General features: G+C 32.0%; 2 protein-coding genes across 4 annotated transcripts in view; both read left to right on the top strand.

The window, feature by feature from the left end:
• Positions 1-10,831, top strand: part of LOC126780484 (bestrophin-4) — a 74,103-nt gene extending 63,272 nt beyond the window's left edge. The window contains exons 4-11 of the mRNA XM_050505013.1: positions 862-991; positions 1,365-1,603; positions 7,460-7,588; positions 7,714-7,821; positions 7,980-8,210; positions 8,561-8,825; positions 9,459-9,758; positions 9,999-10,831. Coding sequence (XP_050360970.1) covers positions 862-991; positions 1,365-1,603; positions 7,460-7,588; positions 7,714-7,821; positions 7,980-8,210; positions 8,561-8,825; positions 9,459-9,758; positions 9,999-10,252 — 1,656 coding nt within the window. The 3' untranslated portion in view covers positions 10,253-10,831. The remainder of the gene's footprint in view (positions 1-861; positions 992-1,364; positions 1,604-7,459; positions 7,589-7,713; positions 7,822-7,979; positions 8,211-8,560; positions 8,826-9,458; positions 9,759-9,998) is intronic.
• Positions 10,832-13,155: 2,324 nt separating this feature from the next.
• On the top strand, positions 13,156-21,743 carry LOC126780511 (uncharacterized). Of its 3 annotated transcripts, XM_050505068.1 has the most exons (10): positions 13,156-13,189; positions 13,333-13,429; positions 13,574-14,233; positions 14,702-14,783; positions 15,107-15,231; positions 16,013-16,091; positions 16,524-16,653; positions 17,447-17,512; positions 18,885-18,964; positions 19,865-21,743. In XM_050505068.1, exons 2-9 carry the CDS (start codon positions 13,411-13,413, stop codon positions 18,954-18,956), a joined length of 1,233 nt encoding a protein of 410 aa, XP_050361025.1. In that variant the 5' UTR covers positions 13,156-13,189; positions 13,333-13,410; the 3' UTR covers positions 18,957-18,964; positions 19,865-21,743. The 3 variants fall into 3 exon arrangements, with proteins under 3 accessions (XP_050361025.1, XP_050361027.1, XP_050361024.1); XM_050505070.1 differs by having other exon boundaries at positions 13,164-13,429; positions 14,723-14,783; XM_050505067.1 differs by having other exon boundaries at positions 13,164-13,429.

Here is a 21,743-nt window from a genome sequence, read left to right as displayed (position 1 = left end):
CTTGAGATGTTTTACGTCATGTCCATATAAATCGTGCGTATGCAAATCGAATATATTATTGACGGCTCAAACGTTCAAAACGTAAAAAGGTCGATATATATTTTGAGGAAGTTAAGGAAGTAAATGGAAAGTCACTATGGCGTACATTTTATTCAATTGGTAATATTGTTTTGGGCGTCCCGATATCCTCTGTATCTTTATGTAAAAGTGATTTAATGAGAATACTTGGTGTCTAAGACAAGCCACTACATGAGCTAAGTGACGTCGAATATGTACGTTTTGAAACGATATTGAATGTAGAATTTACTTTACGTATATCGTTCGAAAATATAAACGTATCACTACACGAAAACATCGTGCGACCGCGAGGCCATTATTCTGACGAAGTAGCGGAGTGCAGATCTATAATGCGCCTATTAATTACATTTAAATTTTATGCAATAAAAACAATGAAGGTTTTCTCTCGTTATAATCTTCATTCTGGACAGGTCGTAACTTTAAATTTAATCTTGTAATATGACGATTCAAAAGTGCTCGCAAGCGTTGTTCAAAGTATATTTTTATAATTACTTATAAAAAAAAAAACTACAAAAATAACAAAATGTTGCAATTGTATTGCGTTTATCGAGATATTGACAGTTAGTCTACCGACCCTTTGCTTCAACCAACTCCTTTGAAGCTTTGATTATAATACTCGAACTTCTCTAAATAGAAATCAGCTTCGTTATTCAATAGTTGATTTCCCCTTAATGATTGATTTATTATATCAATGTTTATTATTTTTTTATATTGCAATGTATGCAACGCTGGCGCTTATGGCTTAAATTATTACATGCCAAATGATGTTTATTTTGGTTACAGGACGAAACAGGACGTCTGATGAGAAGGAATATCGTCAGATATGCAATCCTGGCCTACGTGATCACCTTGCAAAGAGTATCGCTCAGGGTTAAAAGACGATTTCCCACGTGGCAACACGTCGTCGACTCAGGTGAGATCAAATAATACATATTGCGATTTTAATTAGCTTTATAGAAGTATGTTATTATATTTAAAAAAAACTTTGTTGTTGAAAATGTCAGTTATCAATACTGTAGATAACGTATTGTGCTCATTATTTGCCTCGTGTATGGTTCTTTTTTAATTGCAATTAAATTAAGAAACTGTTTTGCTTTTAGTATTTTATTTGACTTTAATTATTAATCGTTTTTGTAAAATTTCGTTCTATTGAATTGACGAACCGGTTGAATGTCTTTGAGGCATTTTATTTTGGAAAATAAAAATTGATAAATTGTTTTAACAAGTGAACTTTTATTATATTGATGGGAATTCTATAAAAAAACGATGCCATCTTTCTCTTTCAGGCTTGATGCTTGAGAGCGAGAGGAAGGTATTCGAGAAAATGGACGGCAAAAGTCCGATGTCGAAATACTGGATGCCCTTGGTTTGGGCGACGAACATCATCAACAGGGCGCGGAAAGAAGGGCTCATAACAAGCGATCACATTGTACAGACGTTGTTGGTCGAGCTCTCTGATATAAGAAGACGCTTGGGAGCTCTAATCGGGTACGACACCGTGTGCGTACCTCTCGTCTATACACAGGCTAGTAAATGTTGCTTGCCGTATGTGAATTTTAACATCATAGTCTCGATTATTTTAAATTAAATAACACCTCATAAATCCACCTAATCGGCAAAGATTTCTTCACTCAAGGGGAAGGCTCGAAGCACATATATTTATAACCATCACTCTAGATGTTATATATATGGATATATCAGAAATATATCCGACACGTGCGTTTTCTCACGATGTTTTGGCTTCAGCGTCGAGCTCGATATGATTTATAGACACAAATTAAGCTCACGAATCTCAGTAGTACTCCGGATTTGAGTCCGCGATCAATAATTACATATAATTCATCGATTTGAAGTCATTTAATCGAAAATTTTAATCTAGCCTTTTTCTAAGAAGATCTATAAATTTCTTTCCTTGTTGAAGGAAACTTTAAAAAAGTGTTAATTTATTTTAAATGTAAAAAAATGGAACAGTAATTTAACATTTGGTATTAGGATAAACGTTTCAATTGTAGAAACTTTGAGACTGTATTGTTTTGTGAAGTACTGAACACAAAGGATTGACTTCTGCTCGCAAGTAATTGAGTAAAATCATTCTATATTTGTCGAAGGATGTATTTTTTACGTACGTATAAGATACGAAAAACCACTATCAATTCCCTCATATTATCTAAAATTTTACTTTTAATATATCTTAAATTTAAAATATTTGTTATAAAACGTTCTTAGAACTGATAACCCAGTATCACTAATTAATATTAAACACATATTGTCAGTAGATGAGCCAAACCCGCTTGTTTGGCTCGTTTACTGGCTGACAATATAAGCACAGATTTCTTTAAATTATTCAAACTTATTATATATATGTAACTATATTGATCATTATACAAAAAACTGACGTAAATCAATTTAATACTAGAAATTAAAATAAAATAACCACTAAGCTTCCCTCTCTATACGGTTAATAAATCATTTTTAGGGCTGGATTTTAATAAAATTCCGTTAATCCTTGAGCTACCGCTAAGCAGGCTTCAACTGAAGCCAATAATTCTGTTTCAGAATAATAATAATGTCCTCCAGACTGATTTCGGATTTTCGTGCACTATAATATCCACATATTATAGTGCACAAGTGTGTGCGCAAACATAAGTGCACTCTCTTTTCCCTAACTCTCATAATCCGATAGGACGGCAATCCGACACGACTGCATACAGTTCAGGCGCAGGACCAACGGCTTTTCGTGCTTTCCGAGGCACGGGAGTGTACACACTTCCAACTTCTAGACTCCGGGCTGCTACTGAGAATTTTCTGACAGAAAAACCCAATAACTTTCCCGACCTGGAATTGAACCCAGGACCTCCGGGGCTGCGGCCTTACATCAATCCACTAGACCAACGAGGCAGTCGTTTCAAAATATATATATGACAACATGCATGAATTGAATGAATGCTGGATATATGTATTAAAGTGAATAAAATAAGTAAATGTCACCTAAAGTAAAAAAATATTGATATCGTATCAAAATAAAATAATCGAAATATCATCAAGTGTGAAAATTTTATTTTAAGGTCGATATAAAACAATCTTTAAGTGTTTTTTACATTGCGACATATTTCCTACATTTTAAAGGCTAGAAGGTTAATAAGAATATAATATACACATACAATAACTAAGTAGTCTTACGACAATGAGTAATAATCGGATAAATCTACAAGTATACTGTATTCATACTACTTCCCGTTTATTTGTTAAGCGAATCTCTCACGTGGTCATTCACGACACTACTGTGACCACTTTTTTATTTACTCTTTGATATTGTTGGGCGCGAAGAGAATACAATTTCGATTTTCAATACACATGTGCTAAAAAATTATCTTCATCTCAATATGCTGTTTACATAAGTTGAAATAAAAAAGACAATTTTATGATACTTCTATGGATGAATGGAAGAGATACGGCAAAATGAACCACTTGATGAAAACTCCTATATTACGTCTAAATGTATGTATGTTAGGATTCTTTAAATTGTTAAATCACCATAAAATATAAGCTTGTATACCTTATTTTATTTAACAAAATCAACATAACAATATGCTCCATTCGAGTATGCTATTAAATATATTGAAATATGTCTTCTACTGTGAAGAACTGGCGAGAAACTCTACAGTTAGGTACTAATTTTTACAAATTGGAGTGTACAAATAAATGAAGACAATATCTGGCGAAGTCTGTCATTTAAAAAAAACGTTGGCCTCCTAGTTCTGACGTTATTGGTCCGACTCGATTTATCCTTAAGAATTTATGTTGCTAAAGTAATATTCATATTATTGCAAATATGGCATCCCTTCGAGTTAAGGTACACCACAAATAAAATAATATATGAAAAACCTTACGCTTACTTTTGTCAACTTTCACCTATTCCTCTCTCTGCAATATTCATTCAAACGTCTTTTATTCGGTTTAAGACAGTGAGAGTTTAGCCTCTAAGAACTTCATTCCTCTTAACTTCAGTTTCCTGTTTAAATAAAAAAATCGTGATGAGGTTAAAGTTTTATACTTCACTAATGAAAAACCTGATATTACTTGTTTTTAAATTACTAAAATGCATTTGATGATTAAATTATTCTTTTATTTATTCACGTTCGTTGGAATTAGCGATTAAGCATTGTATATTATTGAAAAATAACATCAATAAAAATACATTAAATGTTTAAAAAAAATATAACCTTGTAATTTACAGCATAGTGTTTGTTGCGCGTAGAATCAGGTTTTTTGTTCTAGAACACCATAATAAACCATGGAGTATGTTTTTTTTTTCAATCAAAATCTTAATAGCTTATACGAGTAGTAAATTATTAGCTTCAAAGTTCAATTCTAGTGATTTCGTTTGTAATGACATTTGAACTAATAAAAACATATAATTGAGGCAGACGTTTCGAAATGTTTTTTATTTGCGTAGGCGATCTGTTAAAGGACGATGTTTTATCTATGTGAAAAAGTGAATTCATCACTCATTGAGAATGTAAATTCTACAAAAGAATCTCAATTAACCTTGCTTGGGATCTGAGAAATGGTGATATGACGACTGGTGGTGATAAATAGAAATGGTCTACCGATAGTTGTTGACACCAGGACCCATCCTGGAGGAGTTCGTCTGTTAGCTGGATACCTACTATTACTACTAGTAGCTGTTGCATAATATATATGGATGGAATTATCTGTTGGAATAAAAATGAGTGCCGACACCGTTTGACCGATTACCACGAAAGTTGGCACATTTATGTCGTTTCTCGTGGGAAGGTGCTATCAACTTTGGAACACGCTGCTAGATGGCTCTGTTGCACATCGATTTTTTTATCGTTCGATCGTTAGCCGTGGCAATTAGTACATGGGCAGGAGAATGTCGATTACGTAACGAATTAAAAGTATTGGATGTTTACAATTAATAAGAATTACGCCTTTATTAAAAATATAGGAAGATGAAATATATTTATTAAGAGCCAATTTCACCATCACATTCCCGTTATTTCAATCGATAGGTACATCTTCCAATAGTTTACTTTATTTACTAAAGATTATCTTGGTAAGTTTGTCTATCAGTTTTAAAAGTTATTATATAGAAAGATCTTTTTACCATAATAATGTTGTAAAATTGGTAAACATGTCTAAGGAATATTTTACTGCATTATAAAGCTCTAAGCTGTGCCAGATTTGGTCTTCTTTCAAAATAAACCAACTTGATTTATAAAAGTTAAGTAAAGTAAAAAAGCCGAGAAGGCCCAGTGGTGAGAACGCGTGAACTGTTCCGTGTGTATCCGTTGAAATTGAATTGTAACCGATGATCGTGGGTTCAAACCGGGCAAGCACCACTGAATTTTCATGTGCTTTATTTGTGATTATAATTCATCTCGTGCTTTACGGTGAAGGAAAACATCGTGAGGAAACCTGCATGTGTCTAATTTCACTGAAATTCTGCCACATGTGTATTTCACCAACCCGCATTGGCGCAGCATGGTGGAATAAGCTCCAAACCTTCTCCTCAAAAAAAGGAGAGGAGGCCTTTAGCCCAGCAGTGGGACATTCACAGGCTGTTACGTTAAGTAAAGTAACAAGCTGGTAAATGTCTCATAGTTGGGCTAATGCCTATTCTCCCGTTGAGAAGGTTTTCAGCATATTCTACCATGCTGCTCCAATGCTGGTTAGTGAATCCACATGTAGCAGACCCGACACATGCTGGTTTCCTCACGATGTTTTCCTTGGCCGATGAGTACGAAATAGAACCTCACTTTTAAAAAATACTTAAAAGGAAGTCACTATAACTTATTAAAGTTTTGAAACGCGAGCTTACATTTGTGTAACATAATATAAAAATAACGTAAACCTGCGTTCAGTATATATCAACTAGATTTTAAATTATAGCAACATAAATAAACGTGATCTGCGATCTTATGCGACTCATAAGATTGATAACTCAAGCCGACCGTCACAATGAATAGGAAAACCTGTATTCACACACAACCACTACGTGAGAATTGCATCGGCGGTAATCATTATAGCTTTTGTGATAAAGAGGAAAATTCTGTTTATAAATAGATAAAGATGTATAAAATATATTAAGTATTCATACAATAATGTTATTGTATGAATTGTTTGAATAATGCGACCGCTGTCTTATTTATATCAGTCAGTAGATAGACTAGTTCAGAAATATCATTTTATATATAGTCATGTAACTTTATTTATGTCAATAAGGGACACTAATAAACGGCGGCGATATCGAAGACAAATAAGGTGGTCATCATGTGTAAGAAACAAAAGCATTATCAAATTTAACAACACGTTAAATATAAAACTTGATAAAATTTCTTTAAAAATTTATAATTATTATTATACGTCACATAATATATTATTTTATATAGAATAGGATAAAAGATTGTATATGTATTTTTATAAAAATATATTATATAGAATGGGACAAAAGATTTTCAATTTTTTTCTTGTTTTTTTTTTAATCTTCAAAACATAAAACTCTTTAAAAAGCTTGTTGATGGAGTCATTACCAATTAAGTCTTTACCTTGAGTTATAAAATGCATTTTGTTATTCATTTTTTTTGCATGGCATCTATTCATATTTTCCTCTTAAAGTATAGGCATGCTTCGTTCAATTGACTAATTGCCCTCAATTACGTTATTATTAATAACAAGTCATCGTGTCGTGGTACATGACCCATCATTTTCTCTGTCTAGTCATCAAGCTAATATTTCCTACGATTTGCAAAATATTTTCGTTCGTTTCGTTCATATCGTTCGTATATCTCTTCAATGTTTTCTTCATTTACTCATATGTTTCGAATGTTTGTTATGTCACTTTCACATAAATGGTTATGACGTTGGCTGCGGGTAGATAATATTCTATCTGTGAATCTTTTTTACAGAATAAATTTGTGTCTGTCTGTTTAATTTTATATGACTGTCTATCCTAAGATTCGGGATTATAACTCTGGATCGTTTATCATTTCATGAGGCAAAATTTAATTGGATTGTTCAAATACTTGAAACACATGTTCAATTTCCACATAACTCTATAGACACTTTAAAAATTTGACTGTAATGGTTTTACTTACTTTATTTATCTAGGGAAATGTCGTCACTTTACGTGAAGACTAAAGTTCATACGGTCTGCTGCTCTGACTTCGAGTCGCGTTTGACAAATCGAGCTTTCAAATCTCGAAAAATAATAAATATAATTACTAACACTAACGGTTAGTTAGGCCAGGGGCTCACTTGAATATTCTTAAGCATAATGTCAAAGTTGTTTCAAAAAAATGAACATAGGCCTGATACTTCTGTTATGGGCATAGATTGATTGAAGAACTGCTTACAGGTGGTGACTCTAGCTCTTTATACGTACTTCGTAGCAGCTCTGATGGGAAGACAGCTCGTTCCACCAGCCCCCGGCAGTACGTCTAAATATGAACCTGATGTATACTTCCCCCTATTCACAGCCTTACAGGTATAATAAAGACATTTCAATAAAATGAATAAATTATGTAGTTTTAAGGGAAATTTGTTATTGATTATTAGTATTTTTATTTAACTAAATAAATGTCACAATAAAGTATTGCGTCTGTCTTTCAGTTTTGTTTCTACGTGGGATGGCTGAAAGTAGCTGAGGTACTTATCAATCCTTTTGGTGAAGACGACGACGATATCGAACTCAACTGGCTCATCGACAGACATATAAAGGTAAATATTTATTATTTTTGTTCCTATCATAATATTTTAATACTTTTTAAGAGATAAAATATGATTAAATGACCTTGGCAAATCCACTCAATGATTTATAATCAAAGTAAAAACTACCATTGAAACAATTTTCAAACAATGAGTTTTTTATTTTTCAGGCAGCTTACATGATTGTCGATGAAATGCACGAAGAGCATCCTGAACTGCTAAAGGATCAATACTGGGAAGAGGTGGTTCCCAAAGACTTACCATACACCGTGGCCTCGGAACACTACCGACGTCACGAACCCCCTTGCTCCGCGGACCATTACAAAGTGAAAGCGGAAGATGCCGTTTATGCAAATGTGCAAGCTCCGAGGAAAAGTCATGACGAAACCTACGCTGATTACGTCAGTAATTAAAATTTGAATGTCGCGTACAAACCGATTACCGAATACATTGACGTTGTTATAAATAGTAACCCTTCAGCTGCTTACAAATCTTAATTGTCATCAGTAAAAGTCAATGCTTGAGCACTAAATATATTTGGATAAAATAACGGACCGTGGACATAAATAATTCCCTATTGAATTAGCTATAAACTTGTATATCGCTCGCGAGTTTTATTAATTTCTCACATAACACTTATTTCTTTTTAAAATACACCACACAGCTTTTGTAGATAAATATAATTTTATAATATTAGTAGTAGTCAGTATCGATGTTTATCGTATCAGTAATATTAAGATTTGCATTTTAGGAAAGCGTGGATACACCACTGGTGGAGCGACGTAAAAATTGGTTTCAAAGACAAATCTCTAGAATGGGTTCTGTGCGGTCAGCTTCTACTGCATATTCGTCAGGTGGATTGTTTGGGAGAAACCGTCACAACTCCGTTGTGTACTCTAGTCCGGAGGCAGGCCAACCAGTAGGTGTACCACAGCAACACCATAAAATGTCGCTCTATGAAAGGCTGGTTGGCAGGAAATCGGGCAGAGGACAGCATCGACAGAATTCCAAACATGGTGACCAATCCTTTAATACTGTCTATATTATTAATCTTAAAACATCGAAATTTAAATATTATATATTATGATCGCTTCATTCATTATTACAGAATTATTTATTTATTATTATTAAAAAGCTTTATTGGTATCATTATATTGAGGCTTACATTATACGTTATGTATTTTACATAAGTATAATTAAAATATTACGTTTCAATATTCCGTAATTACAAATTATTATTAATGAGTGCCTAACTGATTACTATAGAGAATTCACAGGTTTAAAAATAACAGTCTATAAAACATTAAATTCATATTATAAACTATTATAAAATACACAATTAGTTCTTTTACACTTGAATAACAACTCAGGTAGAGTAGTAATCTCTTGATAGTTAGAATTGTAAAACAATGGTCAACTTACTTATACATAAAAATAAAAAAAAAATTAAACGTCCCGAAGTTAACAAGAGTAATTATTTATGAGATTAACAACAAAAGAACTTTTTTTCAAAATATTCTTAAACGCTCTTATAGAGCACAACACAATAACAATAAATGGAAATATATAATAAATGAATAAAATAAAAGCTCAACTTTGAAAATCGATTGAACGAATTGCAGTTATAGAACGATTACTGTATATTACAGGTGCTCAAAAAAGCAACGGATCCGCGATACCTATTACTCTTCGTAATCGACCTCGTATCCCAACCCCAGATGTTACAAAGGAAGTAATGGACCGTGAGAACAGGATAGCCATGGGTATGCAAAATATGGGGGTGATCATGGCCCATCAAGGTTATCAGAATGAAGTACCGGTACTTGGAGCGCTGGTATTATCGCCTATACAAGAACTGGATAGTGGATCAGTGAATAATACGTTGCATGCTGGCCAGCCGGGGACCACTGCATTAGCCCAAGCTGTTTTGTCGCCCGGTTTAACACAAGGTACTTATTTTTCGTTGCCAATCAACCATCAAAAAAGGTTCAAATTGTGTTTCGCTCAGACTTTGTTATCACTTAGTTTTTTTTTAGTATGATATTATCTCAGCGAGTTACTGCACATAGCTTCGTAAAACAATAAGACGAATATGCAAAACATTATTATTAAAATAAAATATGAATAATCACCTAATAAAAATACTTTATTACAAAAATTTTAGTGAAAATTTAATTTAATTATAACAGGTATAACACCGATGCTGGCAGCTGCTCCCGTCGTCTCGCCAGTCACATTATCACCCATTGGCGTCTCTCAACTGACTTTAGTTAATGGATCAGCCCCATCAACCCCAAGGACTGATCGTATCACACCACCTATACCAAGAGCGACGGTAACGGAAATTCCATCAGACAGGGACAGCGAACATAGTGGAACCGGAACACCGCCAGAATTCAACAGAAAACCAAACGGTTCCAAGCGAGGAGAAGTCTACGTGTAAAAAAAATTTCAGACAGATCGAACGAACGTAAACGAAACAAAATGTGTTATTAGTGTAATAAAAAAACTAAGTGTCAAGTTTCGTTAAAGGCAGTGTTATGTATTCGTTCGCTATATCTGTACGAAGCGTTGACCGCTATTCTTGGCAATCCGCCGTCATACTCAAGCTACCACGGAATCTCTAAAAGCTCGGACTAAGCGCAATACTTCGCAAGATCGTTGGTCCAGCTCTCTAGCGACTGGATTTTACCATAGGAAAGTAAACAGTGTGTATAAATAATTTTAGATGAATTTTAAAATAAATATATTATGGGGTCAATTAGCATCACTAAAATTAAAGAGTAACCTTGAACGTTGAAATCCGTCCATTAAAGGTGGTGCTAAATATGTAATCACTATTCTTATGTTTAACTATGTAGAGAATGTTATTTTGACTGAAGAATAAGAGTTTTATTGTAATAGAAATTTAATGCGTGTTATTATTAAGTCGAATTTTATGTACCCTATGTATTTACAAATATTGAATTTACGCACAAACAGGGATTGAATTATATAGTTTGTATAAATTCATTTTAGTGTATACTATTTTATTTTTATTTAAACTTCCTTTTTTACATTGTTAATTATCCCGAAATCGAAAAGATTAATATAATTTACCAACAACATATTTTTTTAATTCGAAAACATTATTTCATAACATTTACAAAAAAAGTTTGTGTTCTATACATTATAATGTGGTAAGAATGCGTGAATCTTAACCGATGATCGCGGGCTCAAACCCGGGCAAGCACCACTGAATTTTCACGTGCTTAATTTGTGATTATAATTCATCTCGTGCTTTACGGTGAAGGAAAACATCAATGCAGGAAACCTGCATGTGTCTAATTTCACGCAAATTCTGCTACATGTGTATTCCACCAACCCGCACTGGAGCAGCGTGGTGGAATAAGCTCCAAACCTTCCCCTCAAAAAAAAGGGAGAGGAGGCCTTTAGCCCAGCAGTGGGACATTCACAGGCTGTAACTAACTAACTAACATTATAATACGTAGATGGTTCAGAGGCAAAAGGAATTAGTTAAATAATACTTAAATATTTAAATATATAAAATTCAAGATGAAGTAAGCTTCTTTTTTAGAAGAAGAAGGCACACAACCCTGATAAAATTAACCATAAAATTCTCGAAACTATGGAGCTCTTAAGTCGACTCAGTCACATAATTATATATATGTACAATACTAGTAATCTTTCGGAAGTAAGAAATATAAAGTATTTTAATCACAAATTTTAACATTATTTTAGTAATCTAAATGTCATAGATAATAACAGCAAAGACCAGTCTGCGGATACTCAATCTGCGGTCCGCAAGCCTTTATGTTTACCCCGTAAAGGCAACAAAACAACATGAATGCGCAAACTCTCAATGGAACTGGTAAACATCGACGCTTAAAATGGTGTATTTCCTGGCTCCGGCCCGCATTGAAAATGCTCATGTTCAGATTTGTCATTAACGGATTTTTTTTCTTTTTCTGTCTAGCCTAACTTTTTCAAAAAGCTGGTTGGTTTTCAATTTCCAACTCGATAGATTTTCTAAATCGTGGTTTACCTTGATAATAATATAAGTATAATAAAAAATATTCGAATTCCTGGGTAAGATGACTAGTAAAATTTTAATGAATATGGTAATAATTTTAACAAAAGTTTTGCAATAAGTTTTTTTGGCAATAAATTCTGTCAACCTCATTTAAGAAAACAAAGGGGCTAAAACGGATACTCCAGGGCTTATCGAACGAGATGACGTTAAGGTCTCTTCTCGATAACGAAAAGAACGATCTGAAGACAACTCTCGTATATCAGCATGAGTGTTTGTCAATCGTTGACCTTATATATAAGGCTGTTACGTTAGAATAGGTCTTGACAACTAGTCAAAGAACAAGTCCATCTACCTAGTTTAGACTTCAATTGAATTCTATCTCTCTTCGGTTCGGTTTCGGATCCACTGATTTAGAAGAACATTCAGAGAACCAAGAGAGGAAGCTACCAATTCAAAAATAATTCAAGAATGTTTTATCGATACAAAATAGAAAGGTCCAAATTGTGTCAGTTGATGTTTTTTGTAGTTATATACAACCTTTTTGTTAATATATACGCCCTATGAGTCTTGGTCGGAACTTTGTCTAAATATTTCGAAAATAGTACTTTTCGAGCGAAGGAGCGTTATCAAAGATTTTCTGAACAACAATTATTATCCGCCTCTGGCTAAGAAAAAAGGCTAATAATATATTTTAAGAAAATTTCTATTTAGATATTTAAGTAGGTGTTTCTATGTATATACATTTGTTCATCTGGAGGAATTATATAAAGATACTAAAATTTTAATTTAATAATCAATAACCAATAAAATAACGCATTAGAAAATCGCGAGCAAAGTTAAAACTAACAAAAATGGAACAACTTCTCGCGTTTCAGATCTAAATATTCGGATTTCATTTTCATCGCACGCGGACTATATTATAATAATCAAGTTATCATAGTAACTAAATAATCCAACCAGTAATTAAAATAATATCTATCAATAATAAAAACGTTAAATAGAATAGGTCCAAAACGTGATCTTTGCAGATCTACATTTTGAATGTACCTGAGAAATGTCTACAAACAAATTAATACCCCATTAAAGTTTGATTTTATCATACAGGTATGATTCTTGAATGATTATATCGATGAATAATTCATCATAGATCATACATAAGTGTACATCAATTTAATTTTATATTTACTTCATAATTATATTCATTTTGCTTCGGATTAGTAATATTGTTTTTTTTTTTTAAATAAATGAAACAATTGCATAGATGAACTGGCAACCCTGATTTACAAATTATTCGACTGATCGTTAGTCGTCAGCGTTACTTGCCGCCATCTTGTATTCACTTTTGTGGTGCGGGTGTTTTTAACTATTATTTAAGTGTTCTTTTGTTTATTTAACTCATTAATAAATCGACCTTTAAGTTTAGTAGACACGTTATTCGTGTTAAAATTAAGTGTAATGCCAAAATTTAACATATACGTTGCTATCAACAGAAGGCATAGCTGGCTATGAATAATAACAAAACTGCATTGAATCGAGAAGGCGTTGGCATTCACGAACAATATAAGTAAATGCAGGTTTCACAGAAAGGTGAGTCCCTCATTTTATTTGTTTTAATAAATATGACTACGGGCTATTTTTATTTAGTAAATATTTGTCAAACTCAAGGTCGCACGTGGTTTATTTAAGTCTAACAAAAATTCAATTCATTTTTGACATTTTATAATTTTTCAGACTCAAAAGGTTGTAAAAGAGTTGGCGTTGAAGAACATTTAATTAAATTTAGACCATCGCCGAATTTTAAAAATATGAAAAAATTTATGAAATCCAAAATGGACCATTTACAAATAACTAATCGGGCCAGTACGAATGTCGCTCCGGATCCGACACCACCGCCTAATATTGGGAGAGCGGAAAGAGTCACGCCGGCTGTTCAACCTCCATTACCCCTGGATCCTCCTCCGGACAGTCCTATTTATTTAAACATGATAGTGAAACAAGAAGTTGAAGACACAGATTATAATAATTCATGTGATAATTCTTTGGTAATTAGTAACCAAGAGCCCCAAGTTAATAGTGAAACAAACAATGTTACACAAGAGAAATCAACAGAAAAAACAAAAACACCTATATGTCGAGATTACATTCGAGGTACTTGTAAACGACAAGGCACATGCAAATTTGCTCATAAGTATGATGTATCGCAGCTCGAGGGTGTATATACATTCTGTCACAAATATCAAAACTCAGTATGCACATTTGCCAATTGCAAGTATGTTCATGCAGATGTATTTGAAGAGCGTCAGTTTTATAGAACTGGAATTCTTCCACCACATGCCTTGGCACACCATAAGAAAGTTTTGCAACCACCTCCACCACCTCCTCCTCCAGAAGGTTTGTATTGAAAAAAATAAAAATTGCCAATTTTACTAACAAACAACAAATTATTATAATATATATATTATTTATTTACGAAATAATGTAAAATTGAATGAAATAATAGTTCAATACAGGTTTTTATTATATATTATATATAATATTCACTTCATTATTTTCATTATTTAACTTACTAATATACTATATATAACATTATCTAATTATTATTTGATTATTGTAACAAGGTAAATTATATTGCTGATTAAAAAATATTTTTAACCAACTTTAAAAAAGGAAGGGGTTCTCAATTTGTTTGTGTATTTTATTTTAATGTTTGTTACCTCCGAAAACTGACATGGACCAATTTGGAAAATTATTTATTTATTTGGGAGGTTATACTTCACGTTTTGGTCTGATTTAAATTACCACCACCAACAACGGTAAAGAAATGTAAAATTTTTTTTAATGGTTTCATTTTTTTTCTAGTTATTGTCTCTTCTATTACAGAGCCGCCGCCAGATTTGCCATCTATGGCTTTTACCAATCCTCCACCACCATTGCATACTGAGTAAGTGTTTATATTTATAAACTTTGTTATCAAGACGTCTATAAAGATTGATGAGGGTAGACCTATATTTTAGACTGCTGTATTAAAATTGCAATATGAACATAATGAATCAGTATAAAGAAAAAGCTATATATAATTTAAACAAAATAACATGTCTATAGCCATTTCCAATCAAAGAAGTAGTAGATATACAAACCATAGATTTATATATTCCATTCGATCAATGATATTGTCGATTCAATATTGGAGTTATTTATTTTCTCTTTAAATCTTCTGTGGTTGGAGTAGGCTATTACTTAAAGTGATTACGTTGTCTTTTTCAGAATGGATAAGTCAATATTAAGTGTCATACCTTCCAGCTCACTGGAATCCAGAGGATTCACGGATCTCTTACCACCAACTAGGTATACATCACCGTTAAAACGGGAGTGGAACAACATTGAACCGTGTAAGTGAAATTCAATGTAGTAATATATACATCTAAAATAAGCATCAAGTAAATATATATATACAACTAAAATGGCAGCAATTAAATATAAAAAATATGGCTCTTATTTAACGCAAAAAAACGCTAGCGAATTTATTCTTTCTATTAATATTGCTTGCAATAATGATCGGTCATTAATTTATTTATTAACTATTTTTGATACAATGTTAAAAAATTCGCAATTGTTTGTATTGATATTATAGATTAGGCTTAGATGGCAAATATAATAAAAAACAATTAAACATATTTAAATAATATATTTCTGAATCTATTGTGCACTGCTGTAAGAAAAATATGCTACATATAATTATTTGAAAATGTAAGAAAATCCATAAAGTAAAAAAAAACAACATTCAACTGCTTGCTGAAGCGAAAAAAAAGGCGACATATATAAAATATTTGAATGAAAAATGACATTCAAGTAATTAATTACATTTATTACTAGTTAAACATTGCAAAGGTAAAATTTATAATAGAAGTATAATGCAAGCACCTTGATAAGGGAACTGACGTATTTATAATGTTTTGCTTAGTGTCGTCATAGACTTATGTTTTGATGCGTTTATTTATTTAAGAATAAAAATCATATCGGGCTTAACACCTTACTTATTTAGAAATTATCATTGTATCAATATTTCGATTCATCTAATAGAGGCACAGCTTTCATTACACATCAAATTGTCGAAATTTATGATTACTTATTCGCTGAGCGAGTGTCATTTATTTGCAATTTTTTCTGCAGTCGGAACTTCGCCGTGCGACCTCGACACCACTGAACACTTGTCAAAAAAATGCAAACATTGTGATATCATGGAGTTCAGGTTTGATATATGCTTACGCTCGTTTTCATATTTAAAAAAAATATATATAGTATGTATATATTTTATTTTCTTAATTTTACATTCGTTTTATATTTGTGTATCGCGAAATATTAATATAGGCGAGGGTAAAGCAAAAGCGATATAAAAACCAATTATTTTTGCATGAATTTCTAACGAGTAAATTATAAGCAAATGTTTCTGAAATATTGCATTGTTTTATATATTATATAATAATATTAAAAATATGTATTGTAAATTATTTAAATGATAGCGACGGTGGCTCACATTGTAATGTTTAATGATAATGTCGCATTGAATGTATTACTTGTTGTAAGTTCTTAGTTAATAGAGAACATGTAAATGTTTTTTTCACTTAATTCTGTGAGCCGCCAACTCGTGCTCAAATGTTAATATTATTTACTCACATTGCAGATTACAATACAATAAAGATAAAGTTGAAAAAATGAGACAGACTAAAGAGGAACTCACCAAAAAAATGACCATATTGGATAAAAAAAGTGATAAACTTTATACAATAATTATGGCCCTGCTTAAACCGCAGGTAAGTTGATTATGATAAAGATGGTTACTAAAATTTAAAAAATAAATGTTTCCTTAAATATTTCAAAATAAACAACATATGTTGGTTTATTATTAAAACAAAACCTCGCTGAACACTTTTTTAATTTAATATAATTAATTTGAATATTTTAAATTTTGTACGAAAAATGCAATAATGTGTGCTATTATATTTATATACTTAACATATTCTACAAAACGTATCACTATATAAGGTCACTATATAAGGTCTTAAAAGCTGTGTGCCTAATTTAAGTTAGTTATGTTATTGGCATAGACCTTATTCCAAGCGATGAATGAGTTAATATAAACAAACCTTGGATTTACATATCGCATGTGACTCACTAAGAGCTTTGCGATATTCTGCACAATAAACAGTTTTGGATTAATATATATTTATTTATAATATAAGACCCATGTAACTACGACATATATCCATTTTAAAAATTCCAATTTCAAATTTACGATAAAAACTTCGCAGACATACAAAACGTTAATTCATATTTAACACCAAAGATTCATTCATTCAAGATCTCCTCTCTCGCGAATTATATCACGCCAATTCGACGTCAAAGTTATCGAGTTGTTTATACTCTTACCGTAGTTGGAATATATATATGTAGGTAGTTATAATATATAAATAATACAGCCGAAATGACCATTTACTATGTGACTATTACCTGTGTTGAAATGAACACAACGTATCATCGTGTATCGTGCTAACTTAACAGATGAATAATCTCTTTGAATAAATTATTATTTTTCCTAATTTTCAGATTACTTCGAAATCTCAAAGTCATACAAATGGCCTAACACTGCTAAACGGTGAAAATAAAGAAAAGGTAAAGATGCTAAATTCTCTCGCAAGTTATTCATTTCATACAATTAATAACATATGTATATAATAAGGCATATATACCACCAAAATAGAATAACGCAAATAGTTTAAACATATATTGTATTACTAAGAATTAAAAAAGTAAATTAAAATTATTAAGAGATGAGAATCTAATGAATATGTGAATGTGTGTTTCTGTATTTATATGCGTGTATTGTATTAATTGTAGTTTTATATATTTTTTATGTTAACACAGTTGCAATGTTTATGCTGTCTTTGTTAGAAATTATCAAAAGGAGAATGACCAAAAGTGGTCCAAATAACGAGACCTATGTTGGCTTATAGTCCAGTAAAAAGAGAGTAACTTTAAAGTATGAGACAAAAAAAAAATAACTGTCAGTTAAAAGTTATGACTATTTGGAAAACAATAATAGTTTACCTTTTTTTTGCTTTACTATTTATTTCAACGTATTTTAGTTGTGCGCAGGTAGTAACTCTTTGTGCCGCGCAAGTGATGATTCATCGATAAACCTTAAAATTGAAGATAACATTTATTCACAACTATTTTTATCCCTCTCGGACTTAGCAAATAATGCGCTGGGCACTAACGCGATCGGTTTTTACCTGAGTATCAAGGGTAGTACCAGGCACCCAGGTATCTGGTTTTACTTGAAACAGGCATTGTGTTTTTTTTGTTCCGGGTCCCTTTGATCAAAATCTATTCTAGCGAAAACCTAACAATGGACCCCCTTTTTACTATCGAACGGCCAGGCAAACGCGACCAATGCGCCAAAGGTACACAATGGAAATTCCCCGCCTACGTACGAAGCGCTTTGGAATGGAATGCTTTGCCTGAGTCCGTATTTCCTGATAGGTACAATGTTGGTCTTCAAATCCAGAGTAAACAGGTATCTTATAGGCAAGCGTACTACATCTTAGACCGTGTCGATGCTTAACATCAGGCAAGTCAACTGTCAAACACAGGCCTATTAATTGTAAAAAAAAAAACCAAGCGGCATGACAACATGCGTAGCTTAGTTCCAAATGTGCGATGGACAGATTATATAAAGCATAATTTTTGCATAAAAAGGTAAAAAAACATGACTTTTCATTCAGTTCTAACTTTTTACTGACTGCATTTTTTTTGCGGTTGCTGGTTCTAAGACTAAGACTCAGTATTTTATAGACTATTTTATTACCTTTTTGGTCATTCTCTTTTAATTTATTAATATAATTTGCAATATGTACCAATGTAATGGAACTATGGAAGCATTTAGCAGAGCTATAAGCAAATCGCATTTAATATATAAATAAAATGTTTGTTTATATTCAATCTATTCTCTAGAATTAGTCAATTATTTTTATTTTTGTTACAGTCTCTGTTAGAGCAATTAAACACGATTATGAATGTTACAAGTAGACTATCTACGCTTGGAGAAGATAAATAATATTTAAGGTAATATTTAAAAACATTATAGTTTAAAAGATATTAAAATCCAAGACAGTAAAGTAGGAACCAAGACAGGCTTGCATCTCACTTACTCATCACATATTTTTCTGGTTTGAAAGTCACAAGGAAGATTGGTGGCACGTTGTCGATGTATGGGCTAATATTTCTTGTGCCAATGTCTGGTGACCATTTACCAACAGGTGATCCAATTGCTACTTTGCCTATATTTATTAAACAATAATAATATTAAAAACTAATTACTAATTTCAAGCTTGAAATATATGGAAACAGACAGCAGAACTAAAACACAAAGAAATATTTTGTACACCATAAATTGTAAAGTTTCTTAAATATCTGAAATTGAACTAATGTTACAGATATATCGAATATGACAGGTATGTTATGTAAATACGACAAACAAAATATATTATATCAAATATATAAAGTACTTTCGAGAGCACCAAAAGTGAGGTCGCAATTTAATTTCAATTGTGTAAGTGGAATTTGAGGTTGTAAAAAGGAAAAGGAATAATGACAAGTAGACCTGATGGTAAGTGGTCGTCACTGCTCGCAGACATTAGCAATGTAAGAAATATTAATTGTCCCTCTTACGTCGCTAATTCGCCACCAACCTTGGAAACTAAGTTGTTGTTTGACGATAGAATATGTGATGAGTGGTTGGTACGTACACCAGACGGGCGGTAGACTGAGCCACCACCAAGTAAGCGTGAGTCATTTCAATGTTGTTTGTCAATTGTGCCAACACAAATGTTAAAACTTCAAATGTGATTTTAATTTTAGAGACGGTCTCCTAATCATAGTTCACGCAAAATTAATATAATTATAATGTTAATTTTTCATAAATGATCTATGAATGCTTCTACATTTTTTATGTTATATTTTCAGAATAAAGCGGACGGAGAGTGTCGTCATGGAGCTTTGATGATGGTAAAGCTGCCTCGCCTGTGGAGGGGGGTAGCTCTTGAAATGAACTTTATTCCTCTAGTGTGTAAATACAATTAGTTGCAAAAAAATCGAACATTTTTAACATAGATATTATTATATTATAAGTTTGTAATATGTTTTAACAACGAAGCCGAGGAAGGTTAAGTATTTACTTGTTCGTAGGTTGACAACTCGAATATAATAGTGGGGCACGTCAGATGATGTCACCGAATTAACTTCCCCCGTTTTTACCCAGCACGAGAATGGACATCAAATCTTAACATCTTAACCTAACGGCTGACGATTTTTGTGTATTTTATTTTATCGACGCATATACGACGACGCTGACGACTTTTTATAAATAATGTAATTGTTTCTTTGATCATAATTTTGACCTATTGTACAAGTAGTTATGAAATGATTCGTGTTTTACGAACTAGAGTGTAAATAGCTCGGTATATTTAATAAAATCCTGTAAAATTGTGAACATAGCCAATATTCCAACCACAAAAGGAATAAACCCAAATAAATAACTTTGACATGGATATCTTGAATAATCTATGATATTCTCTATGGATTCTCGTTTAAAAAATAGCGTTTTCAATGTCCGCGAAGTTGTAATAGGATCTTCGAAAGTTAAATTAATGTGGTTATAACTAGATAAGTGGAATAGTTTTGTATTATAAATAAAAATAAATTAACCAAGAACTGTTTATAGAGCGTAATACAGCAGAACAATTGGAAAATCGTATGCAATTTGTAAATTACGGTTTGTTTACCTTTACTCCTACTCCGATGGGACTAGGGTATAAATATGCTTGATTAGATTTGAATAAATGATTTATAAGATTTAAAAGTATTAATGTATGGGCATCCCAAGTGGGTGGGGGTGGTGTTGATAAGATCTTTTGTACTGTACCTTATTACGTTATTACTTATAATTAATACACAAAAACAAGGAAGTAATTTAATGTAAACAGTTTGATTGTTTACATATTAAGTGTAAGCGTTTAGACCGTTTGTACATAACTTAAAAAATGTAAATTATAACAGCTCATAACTTGTTTACATAAATAATTTTAAGGAGATAATATTATCAGAACATATTTTTGTAATCTATCACTATGACTTAAGTGTTAAAAAAAACCATTAATATTATTTTGAGTTCATTGGAGCATTAAAGCATTAAAAGTTCAGGAAACGCAAACTATTACGTTTTCCTTAAAGAGAGATATAATTAAGGCGCATTGAGCCGAAATAGTTAAGAGATACGAGGTCACAATATAAACGTTTCATTTACAATGAATATGTAATACTTTGCGATCGAACGTCACACTCGTTTGTAAATATTACGAAGATATTTGAACGATATTTTTTTTAATGGAAATTTAAACGAATGGTAAAATGTTCATTTTAATGGTGACACAGAATATTACGATTTTTTTGCAACGCGTTGTTCACATTTTGTAAGACGAAATATATGTTTTTCGAATACATTCGGTTGTCTGGCGGACTGACATTTTGTTATTACAATTATATATTATCAACATCAGACAAGTGCTGTCGATCACATATGCTCTATTGTTTATTTTATAAGTTGCAAGTTTTTAGTATATTATATTGTATATTGTGATTTTAATTTGATTTATACAGTCTGTAACAGTCATTTAATTTAAGAGGCTATGATGTTTCTATGAATATTGAACGACACTGACTTCATGCATTGTAATCATTTGAAATAGGATGTTGTTTGCATTAGCATTTTACATAACGGCCATTATGAGAATTTTAGAAACATTTGTTTTACAGTGAAATAAATAAATATTTCAGACTAGTGTAA

The sequence above is a fragment of the Nymphalis io genome, chromosome Z (genome assembly GCF_905147045.1).
Source record: "Nymphalis io chromosome Z, ilAglIoxx1.1, whole genome shotgun sequence".
Classification (NCBI taxonomy): Eukaryota; Metazoa; Arthropoda; class Insecta; order Lepidoptera; family Nymphalidae; genus Nymphalis; species Nymphalis io.
Note: the sequence above shows the minus strand (reverse complement) of the source record. Positions and strands in the feature narration are given on the sequence as shown.

Excerpts from the sequence above, each read along its gene's own strand:
- LOC126780511 (XM_050505068.1), top strand. Across the intron at positions 14,234-14,701 it reads ACCACCTCCTCCTCCAGAAG|TTATTGTCTCTTCTATTACA; the intron begins GTTTGTATTGAA and ends TTTTTTTTCTAG. Across the intron at positions 17,513-18,884 it reads ACGGTGAAAATAAAGAAAAG|TCTCTGTTAGAGCAATTAAA; the intron begins GTAAAGATGCTA and ends TTTTTGTTACAG.